General features: G+C 39.0%; 1 protein-coding gene across 3 annotated transcripts; it reads left to right on the forward strand.

The window, feature by feature from the left end:
- Positions 1 to 83: 83 nt before the first annotated feature.
- Positions 84 to 20,774, forward strand: trim2a (tripartite motif containing 2a). 3 transcript variants are annotated; one of them, XM_041983043.1, is made up of 12 exons: positions 84 to 262; positions 8,885 to 9,063; positions 10,483 to 10,720; positions 11,378 to 11,529; positions 11,683 to 11,863; positions 14,215 to 14,938; positions 16,394 to 16,497; positions 16,694 to 16,861; positions 17,221 to 17,401; positions 17,786 to 17,856; positions 18,834 to 18,974; positions 19,312 to 20,774. In XM_041983043.1, the coding sequence occupies exons 2-12, from the start codon at positions 8,930 to 8,932 to the stop codon at positions 19,462 to 19,464; spliced, it is 2,247 nt and encodes a 748-aa protein (XP_041838977.1). In that variant the 5' UTR covers positions 84 to 262; positions 8,885 to 8,929; the 3' UTR covers positions 19,465 to 20,774. The 3 variants fall into 3 exon arrangements, with proteins under 3 accessions (XP_041838977.1, XP_041838976.1, XP_041838978.1); XM_041983042.1 differs by lacking the exon at positions 84 to 262 and adding an exon at positions 6,336 to 6,602; XM_041983044.1 differs by lacking the exon at positions 84 to 262 and adding an exon at positions 6,337 to 6,602 and having other exon boundaries at positions 17,221 to 17,389.
- The last annotated feature ends 177 nt before the right edge of the window (positions 20,775 to 20,951 follow it).

Consider the following 20,951-nt stretch of genomic DNA (forward strand, 5'->3'; position numbering starts at 1 on the left):
ATTGGTCCATTCTTCCCATGTACACCACCACGGGCCCCTCCCTTCTCTCTCTCTGCTCAGTCAGTGGCTCTCTGTCAGTCTGTTTGGATTATTGTAACAACCCAGGCCTCTCACATGCGTACACTTTGCTGCCCGCTCCACACAACACAGCGTATATGCCATTAGAAGGATTAGGTGACAGAGAGCTGTGTTTGTGCCCCCCCCCCCCTCCAGCCCCAGAGAAGAGAGAGGACAGGAGGAAAAAAGCAGCCATGGAGTTGAAGTAAGTGGGGTGGTTGGAAATGAAAGATTAGAAAGGAGGTATGGAAAGACTGGACACAGTGATAAATGGAAGAAAGATAAGATGAAGGAAATACAGGAAAGATTTATAACTGAAGGGAGGATCTATGACAGGATTATTAATAGACTCATGAAAAACTGTCAACAAGTCAGTCTGTGTAGCCTCAGTAAGAGGAAATGATTATTAAAAGATGCCTCCTCAATTCCAGGTTATTTCCCTGGAAATCCTTTAATCTAATACTTGAAAGACAGGTTCCAGCTACAGATCGCATGGTTTCAGGTGTTCTTGTAGTGAAATGAGAATAGTGTGCCTCAACACGCCATCTGTGCACTTTCATATCCTGTTTGTGCTCACTGGCTGCAGCACATTTGTTTGTAGCAGGTGCACCACGACACGTTTTATATAGTGTTTAAGGAAAGGATCAGATTTGTTTATGTATATTTACGCTTCTCTCACAGGACTACAATATATGTACAACACTCAGAAAGTGATTATAAGTCGGATTAGGTGTGGGAGAAGCTCCATAATGATGACCCATGAGAAAAAAATAATACAAAACTGTATTAACATTTCTGTATTTTCCCTTGTTTTCACCTGAAAACTTTGAGCAGCTAAGAAATAGTAAATAACATAACATGCAACATCAAGATTACATGCATATTTCTTATAAGTACTGCAATTTATAATACAAACTCGAGAAAGAACTCTAAATCCCAAAACTAGAACCATTTTACGCTGTTTTACTAAGGAGGTTCATTTTAGTTAGGCATTGAGCCACAATATTTCAGCTTCACTGAGTTGTGGCAGACAGATGTGCAGCATGGACATTTTCCATTGGCCTTACAGCTGCATATCTGTAGACTTTAATTTGAGGTCACTTGTTAACATGGTTGCACTCCCTCCCCACACACACATATGAACAAAGCATTGTCTTATCTTGTGCCCCCAGCGTGCATGGTTGGCAGATATATAGTCAAGTGACGCACCGACTCAAGGTTTCTGTCTTCACTCAGTGCACAGGTCTTTATTTTAAAAGCATGTAAATACGATCCGACAAACATAAAAGAATAGTAGGAAAACGGAGTAAAATTAGAGTGTGACGTTGAGGGGGGTGTTCAGGCTGAAGGCATTCTCTGCCACTGTAATCTCTCATCATCCAGTCCTTAGTGGCTGCTTTAGATTAGCATGAGAGTACTCTTATAATTCACGGGTGTGGCTTATGTCATCCTCTGTGGCGTTGATGGCGCAAAGGACTCCTGATTCCATTGAGACAGACAATTTCAAAGTTTGTGTGAAAGCTTAGTTTTGGAATATTTCTGGAAAATTTATTTAAGTTGCTGGAGAGATGTGCTGTTGTTGAAATAGTGTAACTAGCAGAGTCACAAGAATAAAACCTTGACCTTTTGGGATTAGGTGCTGACATAAGTTAAAATGTGCTGAAAACAAATAAACTCAGCTGTCAGCTGTCCAGTCACAGCTTATAATCATCATTTGAGGACACAGAGCCAGCCTGGTCAGTTGCGTATTCAGTCCATGTTGTCTGCTCCTGATTATAGTGATTTTTAGACATTATAAACACAGGAGAGCATTCGCCCCGGAGCTAAGTGGGAGGCCATTTGTGGGTTTTCCTTGCAGCCGTCATTATGCTGGACCTGATGGACGAGGTAATGTAATTCTGTAGTCCAGATTGTCAGATCACATTTATCGTTGTTCAGTATGTTTATCTCAGCATCCAAATCATTGAAATGGCAGAAAAAGCCATAGTCATCTTTGAGTTCTCTGTAATGGAGGTTTGGGTCGAGGTTTTAAAGCTAGTGGGGACAGTTTTTCTCACAGACATTACATATGATCAGACAGTCAGACAGATGGGAAGATCGATACAATACTTATGACTTTATATGTAGCTAGGGCCTGAAAGTTTTGAGTGATTGTGGTCGAGAAAGATGCAATGATCCACTGATTGAAAGGTTGGTTTGATTCGCTATGTGGATGCAAAACAGTTTTGTGTAGGAACAGGGGTTTACTCTAAGACAGGGATGCCCAGCCTTAAAGAGCTATTATCCTGCAACTTTTCCAGCACTAGTAAATCAAATGTACCAGGCCTTTGCAGAGCTGAATGACATGTGGCTGAGGGAGTTCAGCCATTTGAGTCCGGTGTGTGACAAGAGATGCATCTAAAAGTTACAGGAAAGTAGTTCTCAAGGACTAGACTTGAGATCTTTGTAGATTTGTCTTTTCTTTTCTTTTACATATGTGGCTGTGAGTGAAACTACACAACTGAACTGATGAAAACTTTAAAAATGATAGTTGGCATGCATTTAAATCTCACACTTAGTTAAATAGTACTGTTTCCAGCCTATAACCAACAGGATGACAGTATCAGATATTTCTCCTGTTAAAACCTTGTTTATAAATTGACACACGCTTCGCAATCTGAAAATGTTTTCTGAAAAAGTCCACTACTTTCAATGTGGCTTGGATTCTCTCTGGTTCAAATAAGCTGATGCCAAGAAGAAATAAAGTATATCTTTATTGAAAACAGAAGCAGCTGTAAGCTTACAATCATTATAGTCTCAGTTCATTACCTGCCACTCTAACAGTAAACCTGCATGTGACTGGACTTTTGGACTTCTGCCTTCAAAAACTAATGAGTCTTGCATCATAAAACAAAATAAACTACTCAATAGCGTCCAGGTGGACGGAGACCAACAGCTTACTCGCCATCAGTGCTGTCAGACAGAAACACTTTGATCTCTTAATGAACCTGTGTGACAGAAAGGAAGTTACCTGTTCTTCTACAGCCTGTTCACAATTTGGAAGTGGTCACTCAGACTGTTCAGTGCTGTTGTTGTGCACTGTAACACAGTTTGTTGTGTGTTCAGAAGTACAGAGATGGGACAAACAGCTGATGTCAGTGTTCTGGAAAGCACTTTGGAATACCAGCAGAGAGAAACCTGGACTAACATACAATTCAACATGTGCATGAAAACCTGAACCTAAAAGAACTGAATGAAAGGTGTCTTCTTTATAAATGCCGAGTGGACGTGCTGAGCACAGAATCTCAACATATGGTAAAGCAATCAAAGTCTAAATTTGCTTAAAGTTGCTTTTGTTTGGAGAACCGGTTGTTGTGGTTTTTAATTATAGTTCCAAATGAATTTTCTGTCTTTTACGGTTTGTGAACATCTTTAAAGTGTCTTAATGCCTTATGAGTTATGAAGAGGAAACAGCTGAAACAGGTTAAGTTACATATTTACATTTCTGTGTGTTTGAGCCCCTGATTCAATGACCTGAGCTTATAGTGTTGCTTCTTTTTCTTGGCCTTTAATCAGAGAATGTCTATTGACATAATGGTTGTGTTGGCTCCCTTGAACTTGAGGACTTCCTGCCCAAACCTGTTCTTTATGAATATATTATTAATCCTACTAGACTTATAATAGAAAAACCCAAAGCTTGTTCATCAGGTGGTGATGACTGTCGGCATCTCCCTCTCTGGTTGCTTTGTTGATACAATAAAGCATATAACACCATTTCTTCCTAATTTAATAAAGGAATGAATAAAAGGAATGGAACATGTCTTGGGAGTGAATATTTGCATCATTCAAATCAAAGGCAGCCACTAAAAGCCCTCATTAAAAGTTCCTGTAGGGATGTACACCACAGTGTTTTGTGCTTTGTTTATGTGTAAATCATTACATGAGAAATGTGGTAATCCATTAAAAGAAATTTACTAATAACACCAAAACCAACAGTAAAATTGATCTGACTATAAATCACTGGCTCTGTGGTCAAAGCCTGCCATCCTTTATTTCTCTGTACAGCAGAGCTTTACTCGTCATGACTTTGGGTTTCTGTTTAGATAATTTGCTGGTGTTTTCTAAAATCCCTCTTCATCAACTACACTGTACCGCCTGTTTTTTTCTTGTTTTGTCAGCATTTCCTACCTGAAGTGTTTGCTGGCTGACCACCCTCGTGTGGCCTTGAACATATTAATAGTTTAGCACTTTTGGAAGTTGAACCTTAACAAGCTGACAGTTGCTGTCATTCACCTACATGTTTGTTAGGTCTGTGCAGCATGGTGTGAGGTCAGTATTTTAGTTACTTTCCTGCACTGGCTCGTCTTGTTTTGTCCCATTTCTCTGACTGACTGAACTCTCTGTTTCCCAGAAGCTGGGATGAGCTCATTGGAACAGCTGTGAAGCTGCCAGGCATAATGAAATATGTAAAAAAAAAGTTTCATACTTGTAACATGAAATCACAGCAAACAACAAATCCCCTAAAGCCTCAAAAGCCACATAAATTGATGAAACATTGGAAATCATATGCTTAAAGCTACAGTCTTGTACATTGATATATTTTCTTGTATGTAATGCAAAGTTTTGCCCAGTAATCCAGCTACAATAGCATTTATTGTCATTTTATTTATTTAGACTTGGATTGTTCTCATTTTCTGGCCTAAACAATGAGAAGCAAACTTTAGAGCTAATCTTTGCTCAGATATAGAATCTGTTGAAGTTATTACTAGAAAACATGTTTTGTTTTCAACAAAGAAATATGTTGCAAAATATTAAGTGATTACATTTTTCATTTAATATCAGTTTTCTGGAATAAACACAGGTAAACATAAACTCAAAAATATTAAGTAAAACACCTAATCTCTGGTTTAATGTTACTTAACATGTTGCAACTTGACCAGATGCTTTTGATATAAACCAGCAAGCTTTTGGCAGATTTACAGTGGTATATATTTTTTTTCCTCTTAGCAAAATTAATAGAGACAAATTAAATTAGTTTCTTAACTAATCTGACTTTTAAGCACAGTGTATCTGTATTTGCAGAGATAAGGTCCAATAGCTTAATGTGCAAGCTTGTTTTAACTATTTCACAACCAGTTTTGTTATATTTGGGATAATTGTCCTCGAGCAACACTACTGTCTCCAAGTTTGAGCTGCCTAGTTGATGGTTTGAGGTTATGATGAAAAATTCTGAGGTTGTCCTTTCTCAGTTATTCCATCCACTTAGTGCAATCTGCCAGTTCATTTAGAAGAAAATCCCATTGAGGGTTTAAGGTTGAAATCTTCACCTTTAAGCATCCAAACATACCTCTGGTCATTGTGTCCAGATAACTCCATCGTTGTCTGATTTGACTATAAAGTTCCTCTGTAAACCTGTCTTTATTTCCACATGGCTAAGCTTGAAGGTTTTCATTTCAAACTAGGACTTGAAGACAGAGACGCTGGTGCTCCAGCAGCTTCTGCTTCATAGCAGATTTCTAACCCAGTGGTTCCTGGGTTCTTCCTGGCCACCAGAACCAAGTTCCTCGCAGCTCAAGGTGACAGTTTAGTTCTGCCTCCAGACCTTGGTACTATGGCACCAACTTCAATAACTTGTACTTATGTTTAGTTGTCTATTATAACCATTGTTGTATTGATCATTGTATTGACCAAACAACTCCATTGTCTGGATGTGCATTGTGTCTATTATTTGGCCCGATTTTGTTTAAAGGTAAAAATGTTTCTCCTTAGTGTTCAGATAATATGTTTATACCAGTGTTGTCGTACATCTCAGTGAGCAGACCATCAAGGAATCTCTGCAAGCACACATAACAGCATCACACACTACGCTCACCTCTCCCCTTTCTGCTTTTATTCCTTCCATTTCATCATATCTGATGTCTGATCTTCGCTCTGTTAATTTTTTTTTTTTTTTTTTTGTATGGTGAGTCAGCAGCTTGCACACGCCTCTGCACCAATGTCCTTAGAAAGATCCCTTTGACTTCATCTCTTTTGGCCATGGAAGGAACCCTTAACTGCTGGCCTGTTTTTTTTCTACTTGTTAGATCACCAGTCAGCCAATACCTGCTCACATACTCCTGATGCTGCACACGCTCAGTGCGCCGTGCTGCAGTGAGCCAGCATTTACTTCAGTCAGAGAGGAAGGAGGGAGATGAATGGAAGAGACGGACTGGGCTAAGAATGCAAGTGATGGGAGGAGAGGAAGTGGTGAAGAAGAGGAAAGCAGGAGGGAGGGAGGGAGGGGAAAAGATGATGTCAAACTGAAACACAATCTGGCTCCAGCATCGCTCCTCCTCAACTTTGCTCACGTGTGCTCACACACCCATAAACACATGAAGAAGCCGTCCTTCTCACACACATCCTGGCATCCAAGCATCCTTTCAGGTCAGGACTGATATGACTTGAAGGCAGGTTTAGAGGGATTTACCATAGACAGCATAATTTTTGATTCACTTCTTTGGAAGCAGTGTTTGGAGCTGTGTACTAGAGTGGATGACGCCTGTTGATCTGTCCATAAATGCAGCACTGTAAGTCTTCTCATTATTGTTAATGCACTTGTTCTTAACCTTTTGATAGCTGTTCATATTTCTGCTAAGCTGTTCTCAAATGTACATATGCTGCATCTTCTTGGTCATGTGAAGCTTTCCCCTGTGTGTCCGATGACGACTCAGTCCGGCAGGAATTATTCTGCTTAGCTGCTGCGGATCTTATTATGTAAGAGTGGAGCGTTGTGTGGCTGCTGCGTCCTTGTGCACTGTCAGCACAGCAGTGCTCCTGTTCTTCTGTGGCAGTCTGCATAATTATAGGGTTATTTTATTTAGTAATCTCTTCTGTATTTCATGCTCTGTTCATCTGCATCATCTTCTCTGTGGTGCTGGTCAGTTACCAACATCCAGCCTCTAATCTGAGCTTTTGTTTGTGTCTGTATGTGCTGGCATACAGTTATTCAAATCCAACAAACTGATTTCATTTGGCAATAGACACATTGTTGTGAATGCTGGTTTTCTTAGAGTTTTAACTTTCAGCTGCTTGTTTGTTAGAGCAGCTTGTCAGGGACGGAGAGTTTCTGTACAGCAGCTAACACTGAATATATGACATACTGATGACCACACATTGGGGAAAGTTAAATTACACACTGACTGCATAAGACATTCATCTTAACAGTGGTTTTACCCTCCACTCTCCACTTTCAAGCTTACCAAAACACCGCATTGTACTGACAGGCTGTCCTGTGTGGATGTGTATGACAGAGTGATATTAAAATAAAAGCAGGCTGAGGAAGAGGAGAAAATGTAAGTGACATAGAAAGAAGTGCAGTCCCTGAGGGCTTCCTCTAAATGGCAGAGGTGGCCTGTTTCTGAGTCCGTTTTGAATGTGAAGAGACAATAAAGGCATTGACACACTTTCTGTGTGTTAGCTGCCAGATAATGTTATATGAATGTTACATGAATATCCCACAGATAATTTTGTAAAAAAAACCAGATGTTTCAGAGAAAACTGATGCAGAATTATTGTAAAGACCATTTGATTGAGGTTCTGCTTTTCTCTAATGCTCTGAACACGGAGTGCTTTGCTTTTCCTTCATAATCAAATATTTATCACTAGAAAAGCCTTTTATAACAAACACCCAGCATGGCTCCTGCTCATACACAGCCCTGCTCTTCAGTGCAGTAGAAGAACAGGGCTTTGTCTGAACTTTAATCTCATACATATGATGTAACATAATGATAAAATTGAGGCTGGTAATTTTTTAGGCCACAGAGACTCTGGATCAAGATAGCTGCTGTTAGCAAGTACAGCTTGTTTACAAATACTTTCTTTTTTCCAATTTCAAAATCTGTGCATCTAACTATTTTTAATAAATGGAATCATAAGAATATGAGCCAAGAACTTGCAGCTTTGTTGATAATCATGATGAAATGGTTGCAAATAAGGGCTCAAACTTAGACGTGTATAATGACTCTAACAAAGAAGCTGTAAATCACTCATAGTTGACTGATACACTCATGATGTCTTTATATGTAAATCCCAGCACAGTATCATAATAAGTTATTCTAGTTAAACTACATCAGAAAATAAAATCATTCTTCCGCCATAAGCTTAAATTAATAAAACTCATGAATGAATGGATAAATAGGTAACCATAAATAATAAAAAAAAACTATTTTTAAAAATCTCTCATTACAATGACCATGTTTTGTGTATTTTCCTTCCCACAGAGATGCTATCTGCCTCAAAAACCAAAACTTTTAAGATGTTATTGGGCACCTGTTTTATCACAGCTCCAGGGCGACTAAACTGGAGCTTATGAGGAAAATATCTTATGATCATTGTCTGTTTGTTAGTAAGATTATACCAAACATTTCCTAAATGTCCTTTGCTTGGACAATATGGTGCAGATTGGGATCATTTTAGTTAAAATCTGTTGTAATTCCATGTTAGCTTTGTGCTCTTGACTAAACTGTGAATGTTTTCATTATCAGTTGATCTTCTTTTGAACTGTAAGCCTGTCAGATTTAGTCTCTTCCACCTGATAGTGAGAGGTGGTAACTATATGTTAATGCGTTATTCTACTGACCATTAACAAGAAGGTCAAGCTGCTGGTTTCATCCTGGTTTGGTGTATTTGCATTTCCTCTTTTAGTCAAAGAAACTGAAGGAAGAAGCCATTTAGACTTTACGTACGAACTGATATTTACCACTTATAGATTTCCACTCATCTCCATGACATCGTCAAACTGTTTTTGATCATATGCTGTGGTATTTTATTAATTCATCCTGTTTTTTGTGCTCTCTGTATCATTCTGCAGGGTGCAGGTTAAGGGGAGGAGGGAGTTTTATGCTAGAGTTTTAGGATGGCCAGTGAAGGCACCACTCTTCCTAGTCCCGTTGTTCGCCAAATTGACAAGCAGTTCTTGATCTGCAGCATATGTCTGGACCGCTACGAGAACCCGAAAGTACTGCCCTGCCTGCACACCTTCTGTGAGAGGTGAGTGAAGTTACTGAGATGTGAATTATGTACATTGGACATGGCTAGTTAAGCTTTGATGTGCGTAATAACAAGTTTATGTTCAGCATTAGAACGGTCCATTAATATAAGTTTTCAATCAACACTGCATTGTGTTTCTGTAAACGGGATTATTGTTTCACACGAGATGGTGAGAGATGCTGTTGACTTCTGTGTTGGTCTTGTTCTCACCACCTTTGTTACTGAGACAAAAGAGAGGCTGTGGACGGTGCCTGGCTGTTCCCTTTGCTCTGGTTGCTTCTGGAGTCATTATGCTGTTACATTCAACGATATATTTGTCTTTCTCTCCGTGTGTGCTTGTAGCATGGCCAGCTGTGTTAGTGTGTAGTATTTTCTGTTCAGGGTTTTCTTTTTAATTAAACCCTGAACCCTTTTGATGGTAAAAGCATTTTAGCCTTATCCACCAAGATGTTTGGTGCAGTCAGAAATATAGCCAGAATATAAAACACATAGTTACAATATAAGGCTGTCCAATGCAGATATGAATTTATGAATATGAAATTTGCAAACATTTTTCATCATTGGGCTCAATTTGTCCCAAAAAATCTAAATCTGCAGAAACTTTTTTTTTTTTTTTTTTTTTTGGCACCCTTTTTTTTAGTCTGTTCTTATCAGCTACTTTGCCAATGCAACTACTTACAATGGCCAATTACTCCATGCACAGACTACTCACTTCCTAGCTGATTCCCTGCAAGGTCTGACATTAGATGGAAACTGGCTAGCCTCATACTGGGAGAGGCTAGTTATCCCCATCAGCCCTGCAACGCATAGGGATATATTTATATTAAAATAGCACAATTAAAAAAATTAACGGCGTTAATTTATCGTTGCGCGTTAACGTGCCCAGCACTAATTTATATATGTAGATACACTACAAGGGTCTTGATAAGAAACATGTTTTTAGCATCCATGAAAGTAAGAAAGTATAGGCCAGGGGTGGCCAACGTCGGTCCTCAAGAGCCACAATCCTGCAGGTTTTCCATGCATCCCTGCACTGACACACCTGACTTAAACTAATGAGTCATTGTGCAGATTCGTATAAGCTGTTGGATCCATTTAATTTAAGTCAGGTGTGCTGGTGCAGGGATGCATGGAAAACCTGCAGGACTGTGGCTCTCGAGGAGCAACGTTGGCCAGTGTTAGTTTATTAGTTTAGTTTCTGACAACATGTCAAACTCTGATCTTAGTTGCTTTAAATTATGCAGCTGTTTAAGAAGTTAAGAACTATCTGAGAAGTGCTGCTGTGAATTGTTGTGTTTAAAGATTTTGACCACTAGATGGGCTGCAAGTCTAGATGTTGTTTTTAGATGACAGTAGAGTTGTTTAAAGAAACTTGAAAATAAGATTTCTTTTTCCATGCTGTACTTTCTGCCCTTGTAGGTGTCTGCAGAACTACATCCCGGTCCATAGCCTAACCCTGTCGTGCCCTGTTTGCCGCCAGACCTCGATCCTTCCGGAGAAGGGTGTGGCGGCATTGCAGAATAACTTCTTCATCACCAACCTGATGGACGTGCTGCAGCGGGCACCAGACAGCTGCAGCCAGGAGGCCGCCACTCTCAACAACATCACCACTGTGGCTACAGGCCAGCTGCTCTCCTGCCCCAACCATGGAGGCAGTGTAAGGGCTACTCTCACCTATCTGAACTTTACCCCTTTTCACTGTTGGTTAAATAGGCTTTTGAGATCTTCAGAACAGGTACATTTCCATTGTTTTCAGGATCAGGGTAAGTCTGACCTGGCACGTTTTTGTTTAGTCATTTATGAATCAAACAAGAGTATGTAAAAAAGTATGAACCTCAGTGTAGAGTTTGATCAAAGTAAGGTATTTGATAACCATTTATTTGCAATATCCAATTATATATATATATAACTGGAATAGAAGAAAACAGGCAACTTGTGTACAGTAGTGGCCCTAAGGACGGAGCATACTTTTAAATATTTACTTACGTTATTTATTTATTTTCATTTTTATTTATTTCTGTTATTTCCAAGTTGTATATATTTTGTTTATTGTTTGTTTATTTTTAATTTTTTATGTATTTTGTTGGTGTGTCCGAGTGATGGCACAGGAAAAAATGTCTTATTTGCAAATGTGTCTAAGTAATCCCACAAGGGATGGGCTGTACTGGACATTTAAAATATTCATTCATAAATGAAGCTGGGATTCATCTTCCAGAGATCTGCAATAACCACTGTAACTGAATGTGGGTGGATCATTTTGGTCTAGACTCATGCCGGTACTTAAGTGTATTTCTATTAATTTCCTAAATCTCAGGTCATGGAGTTTTACTGTCCTCCATGTGAGACAGCCATGTGTCAAGAGTGCACAAGTGGTGAGCACGGAGAGCACCCCACCGTACCTCTTAAAGATGTTGTGGAGCAACACAAGGCCTCATTACAGGACCAACTAGATGCTGTCAAGAAGAGGTACAACACTAGATGGTACACTGTGTTACAATCCTTAAGCATTCTGACCCCACATAAAGACAACAATGGCTTGAATGGATCAACCACAACTCTTTTTTATTGTTCTCACAATGATGTTGGACTCACCATATTGGAACCCCGTTGCTTTTCTAGGCTGCCAGAGATCAACTCAGCCCTGTTGACGCTGTCAGAGATTCTACAACAACTGACCAATCAGAAGAGCTCCATTGAGGATGACATCCATACCACCTTTGATGAGCTGCAGAAGACCCTCAATGTCCGCAAGAGTGTATTACTCATGGAGCTGGAGGTCAACTATGGGATCAAGCAGAAGGTGAGGAACATGAAGGGACCTCTGAATGTAGAAGAGTTTTGGTGTTAGTTTCACTGTGTTTGGTTGAAACTTGGCTACTTATCACACTCATGATAGGGGTTCTTGGAGTTTTTCTTAACTCGGGTTTGAATTAATTGCAAATCAAATAAATGATTATTACTGGGGGGAAAGGAAAAATGGAGGCCCTCCTTTAACCAATCACAGGCCATTTATAAGGCTGTTTTTCTGAGCTTTTTAATAGGAGCTCAGCTGGCCTGACAGGAAGTTAACCACTTAATAGAGGGGGTGGGGAATCGGGGGAGCTGATGCACCACCCCAGCCAGACATCCAATCTCCTGGTTGGGATAAAAGCATGCTGCCACTCCCTCAGGGACTTTTATCACATGGGCGACTAATGATTTACCATCCGCTGACTGGTGGGCAGTCAATACCCTGCAGCCCAGTGGAAAGCCAGATATGGGACTTCCAGCTGCATTGTTGCTGTGGCTAGATGGAGCCAGTGTGTCGCACTGTAACTTTTTCTGGGCTGGTTAGAGTGTGTCAGGATGTGAAGGAAAACAGTACAGCTTTGCTCTTCATGCTGGCAACTTTTTTTTTTTTAATCCTTGTTCCCTGCTTTTACAGTGTGTATGGAGTGTTTCAGTGTTCTAAGTTTCAGGGAGGGAAACATTTAAATCCAGCCTGAGATAATTAACTTAATGGCCACTGTCTTTGAAAAAGAAGATGAATGTAATGGCCAGATGTGGGTGAGTTTGTGTTTGTATTTTCCTGAGAAGCGAAGGATTTCTGTTTCTGTTTGAATTGTGTTGCAGCAAACAGACTTTGGCGGAATGGTGACGTTTCATATTAAGACAATAAGGCAGATTAATGCATAACTAATGATTTACTCTACATATTATTGTTAACTGACTACTCTATAATAATTTATATGCAACCTAAAAGCTACAGTAGAAAAATAGTCTCTTTCTGTGACTGTCCTCATAAAAATATGAAGCTGTTATTATTAAACTGTTAATCTGATGCAAATGTATACATGCTTCTGCATGACCCCGTGGTCTTTGTTGCATCTACAAGCAAAGGAGTGGCATGCAAGCTTTTCTTTTCTCCTTTCTATATATCTTTAGTATCGAAGATAAATGACATAATAATTTAATATATTATTAAAACTGGTATCTAATAACTTTTCTAAAATAACTGTTGTGTTTTTAATCTTTTAGAAAGAATCATTTATATATATACTTCCATTGTTCTCCATTGGTTCACATCACATGGCAGCTGCCATATTTGTGCCAGCATTTTTACTACGGTGTCTCTGAATGGACAAACAACTTTGTGTGTGAATTGAGAACTCACTGAGCTTTAAAACTACAGTACCAGCTTTGTTTGATAGGTGCTAGAGCTATGTTTGGGATAAGTACTGCTTAAAATGCCCACAGAAAAAGAAAGTACACATGTACACAATTTTGAAGTAGTTATCTGTACTGAAGTCATCACTGCACCTGAGGCCGCTGGATCCACTTGCAGATGAAAACACTGTTTATGTTTGGAAGGCTTTTGGCCACTGATGGCCACCGTTCATGTGCTACTGTTCCTTTTTATTTTAAGTCATTGCACAACTCATTTATATGTCCATCTTTTTTAACTGTACCACTAGATGTCATTCATGATAACACATTGTACCTTTAAACTTTCAAGACAACATTAGTTCAGCAGGCAGTGTCGTAGATTGTAATGGGCTAACTTAGCAAGGCAAAAACTGGCATTTGTTTGGATAAACATTACAATGGAAAACAACTGTATAGCAACTTAGCACATTTCACACTTAAGTTGATTTAAAGTGTTTTATAGATATACATATAATAAAATGACAACATGAGTTATTACAAATTTCTGTTGACTGTTGAGTAATTTTACAGATGTTGCAGTGCGAGTCAGTACAGGATGACCAAGTCACGCCTGAAAAACGTTAATCTGTTATCACAAACAGTCACTGCAGCACACCTGCCAATCTGCATGTTTGAACGTACAGATGTCTGGGATAAAAACAGAATCAAATTACAAATATTTCCTAAAATATTCTCTGAAAACTGCAATTCATTTAAAGCTGGCAACTTCTTGGTCATTTCTTTATTTTAACACTGATCTGCTTTGGTGTAATTTAGGCTAGATCACAGAAAACTAATTTATGGAAATCATTTTCATCCTTAGAACTGAGACTTTTCAAGACAAAAAGTTAGATTAGTGTTTTCTGAAATTTGTTCAAACTGAAGATCTCAAGTTGGAGATTTTTTGAAACCACTGTTACCTAACCTCTGTGTTATCCTGCTGCCCCCTGTTGTTTTCATGTGTAGGTGCTCCAAGCCCAACTCGATGCCCTGCTGCAGGGCCAGGAGGGAATCAACAGTAGCTGTAACTTCACGGAGCAGGCCCTGAGCCACGGCACCGAGGCTGAAGTTCTGCTGGTGAAGAAGCAGATGGGTGAGCGTCTCATCGAACTGGCCTGCCAGGACCTACCTCTGCAGCCTGGAGAGAACAACCAGCTGGATTTCCTTGTGGAGACAGAGGGACTAAAGAAGTCCATCCACAATTTGGGCACAATCGTAACCACAAATGCCGTAGCCTCTGAGACAGTGGCAACAGGTGAAGGGTTACGGCACTGTATGGTGGGTGTGCCTACATCCATCACCATAACCACAAAAGACAAAGATGGAGAGCTGTGCAAGATGGGTAACGCAGTCATCGCTGCTGAAATCTCTTCACCTGATGGAAACAAAGGTGAAGGCGAAATACTGGACAACAAGAATGGCACTTATGAGTATTTGTTCTCTGCTCCTAAAGAAGGCACTTATAATCTGTCACTGCGTTTATATGACCAACACATAAAAGGAAGTCCATTTAAAATAAAAGCCACCAAATCCATTGATGTGTCGCCAACTTCAGACGGCACGAAGAAGAGGCTAAAGTCTCCAGGCAGTGGGCACATCAAGCAGAAAGCCTTCAAGAGGCCGGCCAGTATGTACAGCACGGGGCGGAGGAAAGAGAATCCCATTGAGGATGATCTCATTTTCAGAATTGGTAAGACTGACTTAGTATTACGTAGTCAATTATATGTACTATGTACTCATACACATGCATTTATTCTATTCTATTCTTTCTATTCTACAGTCATTTAGCAGACGCTTTTATCCAAAGCGACTTACATTTGAGTGTACATTTTATGTGTAGAGTATGATTTTATGGTCTTTTATGGTATATATATATTTTTTTTTTTAAATGTTCTCAATTACTGGGTCAAACATGTAGCTCTGCGTTGTTTCCTCCAGTGTGACTGAGCGGTTTTACATCCTGCAGGAGGAGACAGCTGCCATCTTAGATATCTGTTATCATGGGGAGCTGTGCTAAGTCTGCATCAGTGTTTAGATATAAGCCTGGAAAAAGCTGCACCCTCTCCACAGTGTCAAGCTTGCACATGCAAGCACACATGCATCTTAAGAATAATCTTTAAAATTTTATGACTTTATATTCCAAAATGAACAGTCACATTTTTTGCTGTCATGAAAAAACAACGGCTAACTTTAACTAGTACCTCTGCACAACTTTTTGCCAAGCGATGTCTCTACCTTCCTGTTTGACCTTTTTTCAACTCTGTACTAGCAGCTCTTCCAAAAATCCATCAGGTTTTATAAAATTCTGCTTGGCATCCAAGTAGAATTTTTTGCTAACAAATAGAAAAACAATAATTTAACTTTAATGAGAAAATCAAGAGATTAAGATAAAAAAAAAAAGTTCAGTTTCATACAGTGAATAACAATGACTATCTCTCTACAGTACAAAGTTCTGCTGAGAAACATTGCGTCATTTCATTTATCTTAATGTTTTTTTTGTCACTTGGACCAGTGGTTCCCTTTTCAGGGTGCTAAAGATCACAGGGGATGTGTGAGGCTTTGACTGCATAGAGGTTGTAAAGATTAGGTTTCCACATGTACAGCACATATTCATATAAAATCTACTGGATAATTAAAAGATTGTGAGGACAGAAGTCATAATGTGAACAAGTGCAGATACATTTTATGCAGTTGCTGAAAGATCTAATAATTCTTGAAAAAGACTATTTATTGGTGTATAAAAAGCCTAATGATGCTTTTTCCATACAGCTTAACAAAACAGCATGCTTCATGCATGCATTTATTTTTTACTATTAAACTAACAGGCACAGTGGGCTCCTGAATCAAACATAATATCCTAGGATGCTCTTCAACAGCAAACATTTCCTTAATCATTTCATAAATGGCTGTACGCATGTTTTCATTCTCCAGTTCACACGGACAGACCCTTTAAAAAAATTAATAGAATCAAGTATATAGCACTTTTCTCTTCATGATGAACATATCAGGTTCTGTGGAGACCAAGGATACCTCAGCACATGACGTACAAGCAGCCGGATAAAGGTTCACCACAGCTTGACTGTAATGTCAGACATCTATCATCACTCAGTCCAAGGTGAACATGGCTGCACTTCATATCTTACAGGAACAAAAGGAAGAAACAAAGGGGAGTTCACTAATCTGCAGGGAGTGGCAGCCTCCTCTATGGGAAAAGTGCTGATAGCAGACAGCAACAACCAGTGTGTTCAGGTAAAAATAACTTCCTGTGGTGAAGATGCTGCTGTCAGCCTTCAGAGAGAAAGACAGCAGATTAGTAAGAGATCTGGATTCTGGATTTAGTTCTCATTGGTAACTTTTAGGGAGGCTTTGTGGAGCTTTGGTAATTAAATATGTTGCTCACTGCAATCTCTACTTTAGTACTAAACGATTTATTTGTGCACTGTAGATTTTTTCCAATGATGGCCTCTTCAAAAGTCGTTTTGGCATCAGGGGCAGAACTCCAGGTCAGCTGCAGCGACCAACAGGTGTGGCTGTCCACCCCAACAGTGACATCATCATCGCCGACTATGACAACAAATGGGTCAGCATCTTTTCAAGTGAAGGCAAGTTTAAGGTATGTTGAGCCTTTATTTTTGTGTCAGTGGGAAAAATTGATTTCACCAATATTCAGAACAGTAACTGCAGAAAAGTAGGACAACTTCTGTAAAATTATGCAAAGCAAAAACAAATTCACCCTAAAACTGAGCACATTGGTTAAAATCCTGGAAATTTGCTGTTAAGGTTTGGAAATTGTAACTGGTCATGGGCAGGACGCACAAAGCATGGACTTGTTAATACTTACATGCCTGCAGCTCTTTCCTCCGAATGCAGGTCTTTTATAAACTGATGACAAAGAGCTGTTTGTGTGTGAGTGGTCTAATATTTTTTTTTATCAGATTAATAAACAAAATGTAAAATCTTTGACTTCTCCAGAACAAGATTGGTTCGGGGAAGCTGATGGGTCCTAAAGGTGTAGCAGTGGACAGAAACGGCCACATTATCGTGGTTGACAACAAGTCCTGCTGCGTCTTCATCTTCCAGGTCAACGGCAAGCTGGTCACCAAGTTTGGTAACCGTGGCAATGGTGACAGGCAGTTTGCAGGTACACTCAATGGTAATACTGTTCACTGCCCCTCACTCCCAGACTTTCATCAACCACCTGCATGTGGAATGAAGATGTAGCCAAGAGCCCTTGTACTTTTTCTAACAAACTTGACTCACCATAAGAACAAACCATGGTATCTTTTTTAATGCAGTCATTTCAAACTCAGATATCCTTAAAAAAACATGGTTTACCACTGATACTGCCACAGAGAGCTTAACAAAGTCACTACATTTAGTTCAGGTGCAATAATTATACAGGCAGGTAATGTTTTTTTTCTATTGTACTCTATTACTGTTAAGTTGCATGTCTTTTACAAATGCCCATCTTTAAGTGTTAAGTGTTAAGAGCAGAATTTCTTAAACATGTAAACACATCCTGTTTTATTTTGTCCAGGCCCCCACTTTGCTGCTGTTAACAACAACAATGAAATCATTGTGACAGATTTCCACAACCACTCAGTCAAGGTGAGTGCTATTTCTCACATCAGTGGAGGTGTAATAGAGACGTTTAATTCTACAGACAGTTACATTGTTGGGTTTGTGGAAAGGAACAGACCAAACAGTTTCCCTAAAATGGGAATTTGAGATTTTTAGTAGCAATGTTTTTCCAAGGTATTTGAAAAAACAAACAAACAAAAAAAAAAAAAAAAAAAAAAAAACAGGGAGATGTGGGGTGTTCTGTTGGCTACAAGCAGCATCTTCCTTGCTATACTCTGTTGAAATCTGACTCAGCATTTCTTTAAATAACAACCCTTAAACGTCAGTTTGATTTCCCAAAGTAAGCACATGTCAGCATCCACAGCATCACGCAAACAATATTGTGACATAATGTTAGTCATCATGTAGCTTTGCTGTTAATATAAATAGAGTTATATTTGACACTCTGCCTTTCTGGACAGTTTTTGACCCCAAAACTAAATAAAAGTGCCTCATTAAACAAAATTCTAGTGTTAAATCTAGATGCACATTTTCTCTTATTGAAAAGAAAAGAATAAGTCATAAATGTGTTCAGACTAATATTTGGTTGCTCATAGCTCAAAACATACCAGCTACACATCTGTCCAAATTTCCTTTTTAAACACATACATTTAGTCAATAATTTATGCAGCCTCTGTAAAAGTCACGGCAGTTTGGACTTTATGTTTAACCCTTTCATGGCTCAATTATTTTAGTTATTTTTCATTTATTGTAGATTCTGTTTTCAGAAATAAAAAGAACAGACCTAAAAAAAAGAAGTATTAGGAGGCTCTATTTGAGCTGACATGGAAAGATACATAAAACAAATAATCAAAAGAATGTACCAGTATATCTCTTAGTTTGTATTTAATACCATTTCTACTTCCTCACATACGAAGATTTATTTGTTTTTCTTCTCTTTAGTTACTGAAACGCATTGTGTACTTTCTGTTATTTCTCTTATAATTCTCTAATCCAAAATGTAGGTGTTCAACACAGAGGGGGAATTCTTGCTGAAATTTGGTTCCAATGGTGAAGGCAACGGCCAGTTCAATGCCCCCACTGGAGTGGCTGTGGATGTCAATGGGAACATTATAGTAGCAGACTGGGGCAACAGTAGGATTCAGGTCAGTAGAGGATTCAAAATATCCTGCCTAAACACATTTAAAGAAAAGATTTAGACTCTGCTCACCCTGCAGCTTTCTCAGCTGTTTGATTTAAAGTATAGAGTATTATTCATGCTTTATTTCTTTATGTTTTGTTTACATTCATAGGAATGTAATTTGACTGAATTTAAGTTTTTAAATCAAGTAGCCTACTACCGAAATGTATTGCATCATAATATCTGGAGTGATATAAGAAAACATAATACTAACAACATTTATAAGTTATTATTTGTACTTGTACTGACAAGGCTGATAACACACTAACACACAGTACTGATGACACCTCTCTCTCTCTCAGGTGTTTGATGGCAGCGGTTCTTTTCTCTCTTACGTAAACACCTCAGCAGATCCACTCTACGGTCCACAGGGACTGGCGCTCACCTCCGACGGTCACGTTGTGGTCGCTGATTCCGGCAACCACTGCTTTAAAGTCTACCGCTACCTGCAGTAGCCCATCCCTCCTCAATACACAACCTGTGTGGTGTATATATATACAAAGACTCACACACAGAACTATAAGAGGCCAGAAGATTTTGCACTCCACTCACCCATTCAACCTTGAATGGTGTTGACACTGTGCTGTCTGTTTGACGTTTTCTCTTGTGTTTCATTCCTGATGCTGAAGAAACGATGGAATCATTTATGGTGCGAATGAAGTGAGAGGATCTTTGGTGTCCACAGCAGCCACCTGCTGATTGGTACTTTGGAGAGTCACTCATAATCTTGTTCACATTCCATCTAAAGTGTGTTGGGTTGAAAACGGAAGCTTTAATAGTGTGTACATGGTAGAGATGTGACATGTCCTCACACTGCAGAGAACTGGAAATTAACAGTGGTGCACTTGGTTCTGAAAATGACTTGGCTTGTTAAGTGAGATTAAAATTGAAGTAAACTGTACCTTAGTCATTTAAGAAGTAGTGGATTATAGGAACTATTACTGCAGCTTCTTGTTAAAATGCCCTTACAAATCCTCACAATTTGCCTGTTCAGTATAACATAAATTTATTGCACCTACTGCACTGTAGGTAGTAGAATGTTCTGGGCATGATTAGGCATCTTTTTGCATGTTGTTTTTACTAACAAACTTAGAAACTTCCACTCAACATCACAACAGAGTTTTTAATGGAAGCACTATTACAATTACTTCTATCTACCATCAATAAGAAAACAACGGTTCTGTGTTGTCTGCTATTATTTTAAATTAACACAGCACCAAGTGTTTCCATGCGTGTGGTAAATATCAAAGATAAGCCAACAGACAAACTTACTTCTGCTATACATGGATGGACATTGCACACCAGTGTGTCTGGAGTATGTATGAAACCTTTTCACATTTAATTCTGCTGTGATTCTGTGTAAATGTCAGCTCAAGTGCGAAACATATACTTGGAAGGTTTCATTTAGCATCACCGGAGGAAGGGTTGCAGAAGTGTGATCACCATCACTTCTATGTGCTCTTATGTCTTCTAAATAAATTAGCAGATAATGCTAGCAGGTTGTATTTTAGCTAAACAAAGTGTCTATATCTTCACACAAAGAAGATGCAATATTAGGTTCAACACTTGAAGTGTATTTTGTGAAAATGCACCAAAGTTCCTTTAGAAAGCCTTGCTCAGACACTGTTTGTCTTTAAGCACACAATTGTCGATATTTGTTGTTCGGAATTTGGTCATCCATTTTCTACACAAATCCTGTAAAATTGTTTCATTGTATTGTTTATATTTGTGATGCCAAATGGAATTAAAGTGCCCATAAAAAGGAGTTGTATTTGACTTTATTTATTAGATGTGCAGTAATAACATATATTTATTATCGTGAATATGGGCAACGTACCTCAACAAATCAAAACAGCCTTCTAACTACAGAAGTTGTCTGTTACATTATGCTGTATGTGACAGTACATGTTATCGGACAGAGGGGGGCGTCATTAACCAGTTT

The sequence above is a fragment of the Melanotaenia boesemani genome, chromosome 4 (assembly GCF_017639745.1).
Source record: "Melanotaenia boesemani isolate fMelBoe1 chromosome 4, fMelBoe1.pri, whole genome shotgun sequence".
Classification (NCBI taxonomy): Eukaryota; Metazoa; Chordata; class Actinopteri; order Atheriniformes; family Melanotaeniidae; genus Melanotaenia; species Melanotaenia boesemani.

Bases quoted from the DNA above. Each gene is read 5' to 3' on its own strand.
- trim2a (XM_041983043.1), top strand. From the start codon at position 8,930: ATGGCCAGTGAAGGCACCACTCTTCCTAGTCCCGTTGTTCGCCAAATT. The intron at 9,064-10,482 runs GTGAGTGAAGTT...CTGCCCTTGTAG, and splicing joins CTGCACACCTTCTGTGAGAG to GTGTCTGCAGAACTACATCC. The intron at 11,864-14,214 runs GTGAGGAACATG...TTTCATGTGTAG, and splicing joins ACTATGGGATCAAGCAGAAG to GTGCTCCAAGCCCAACTCGA.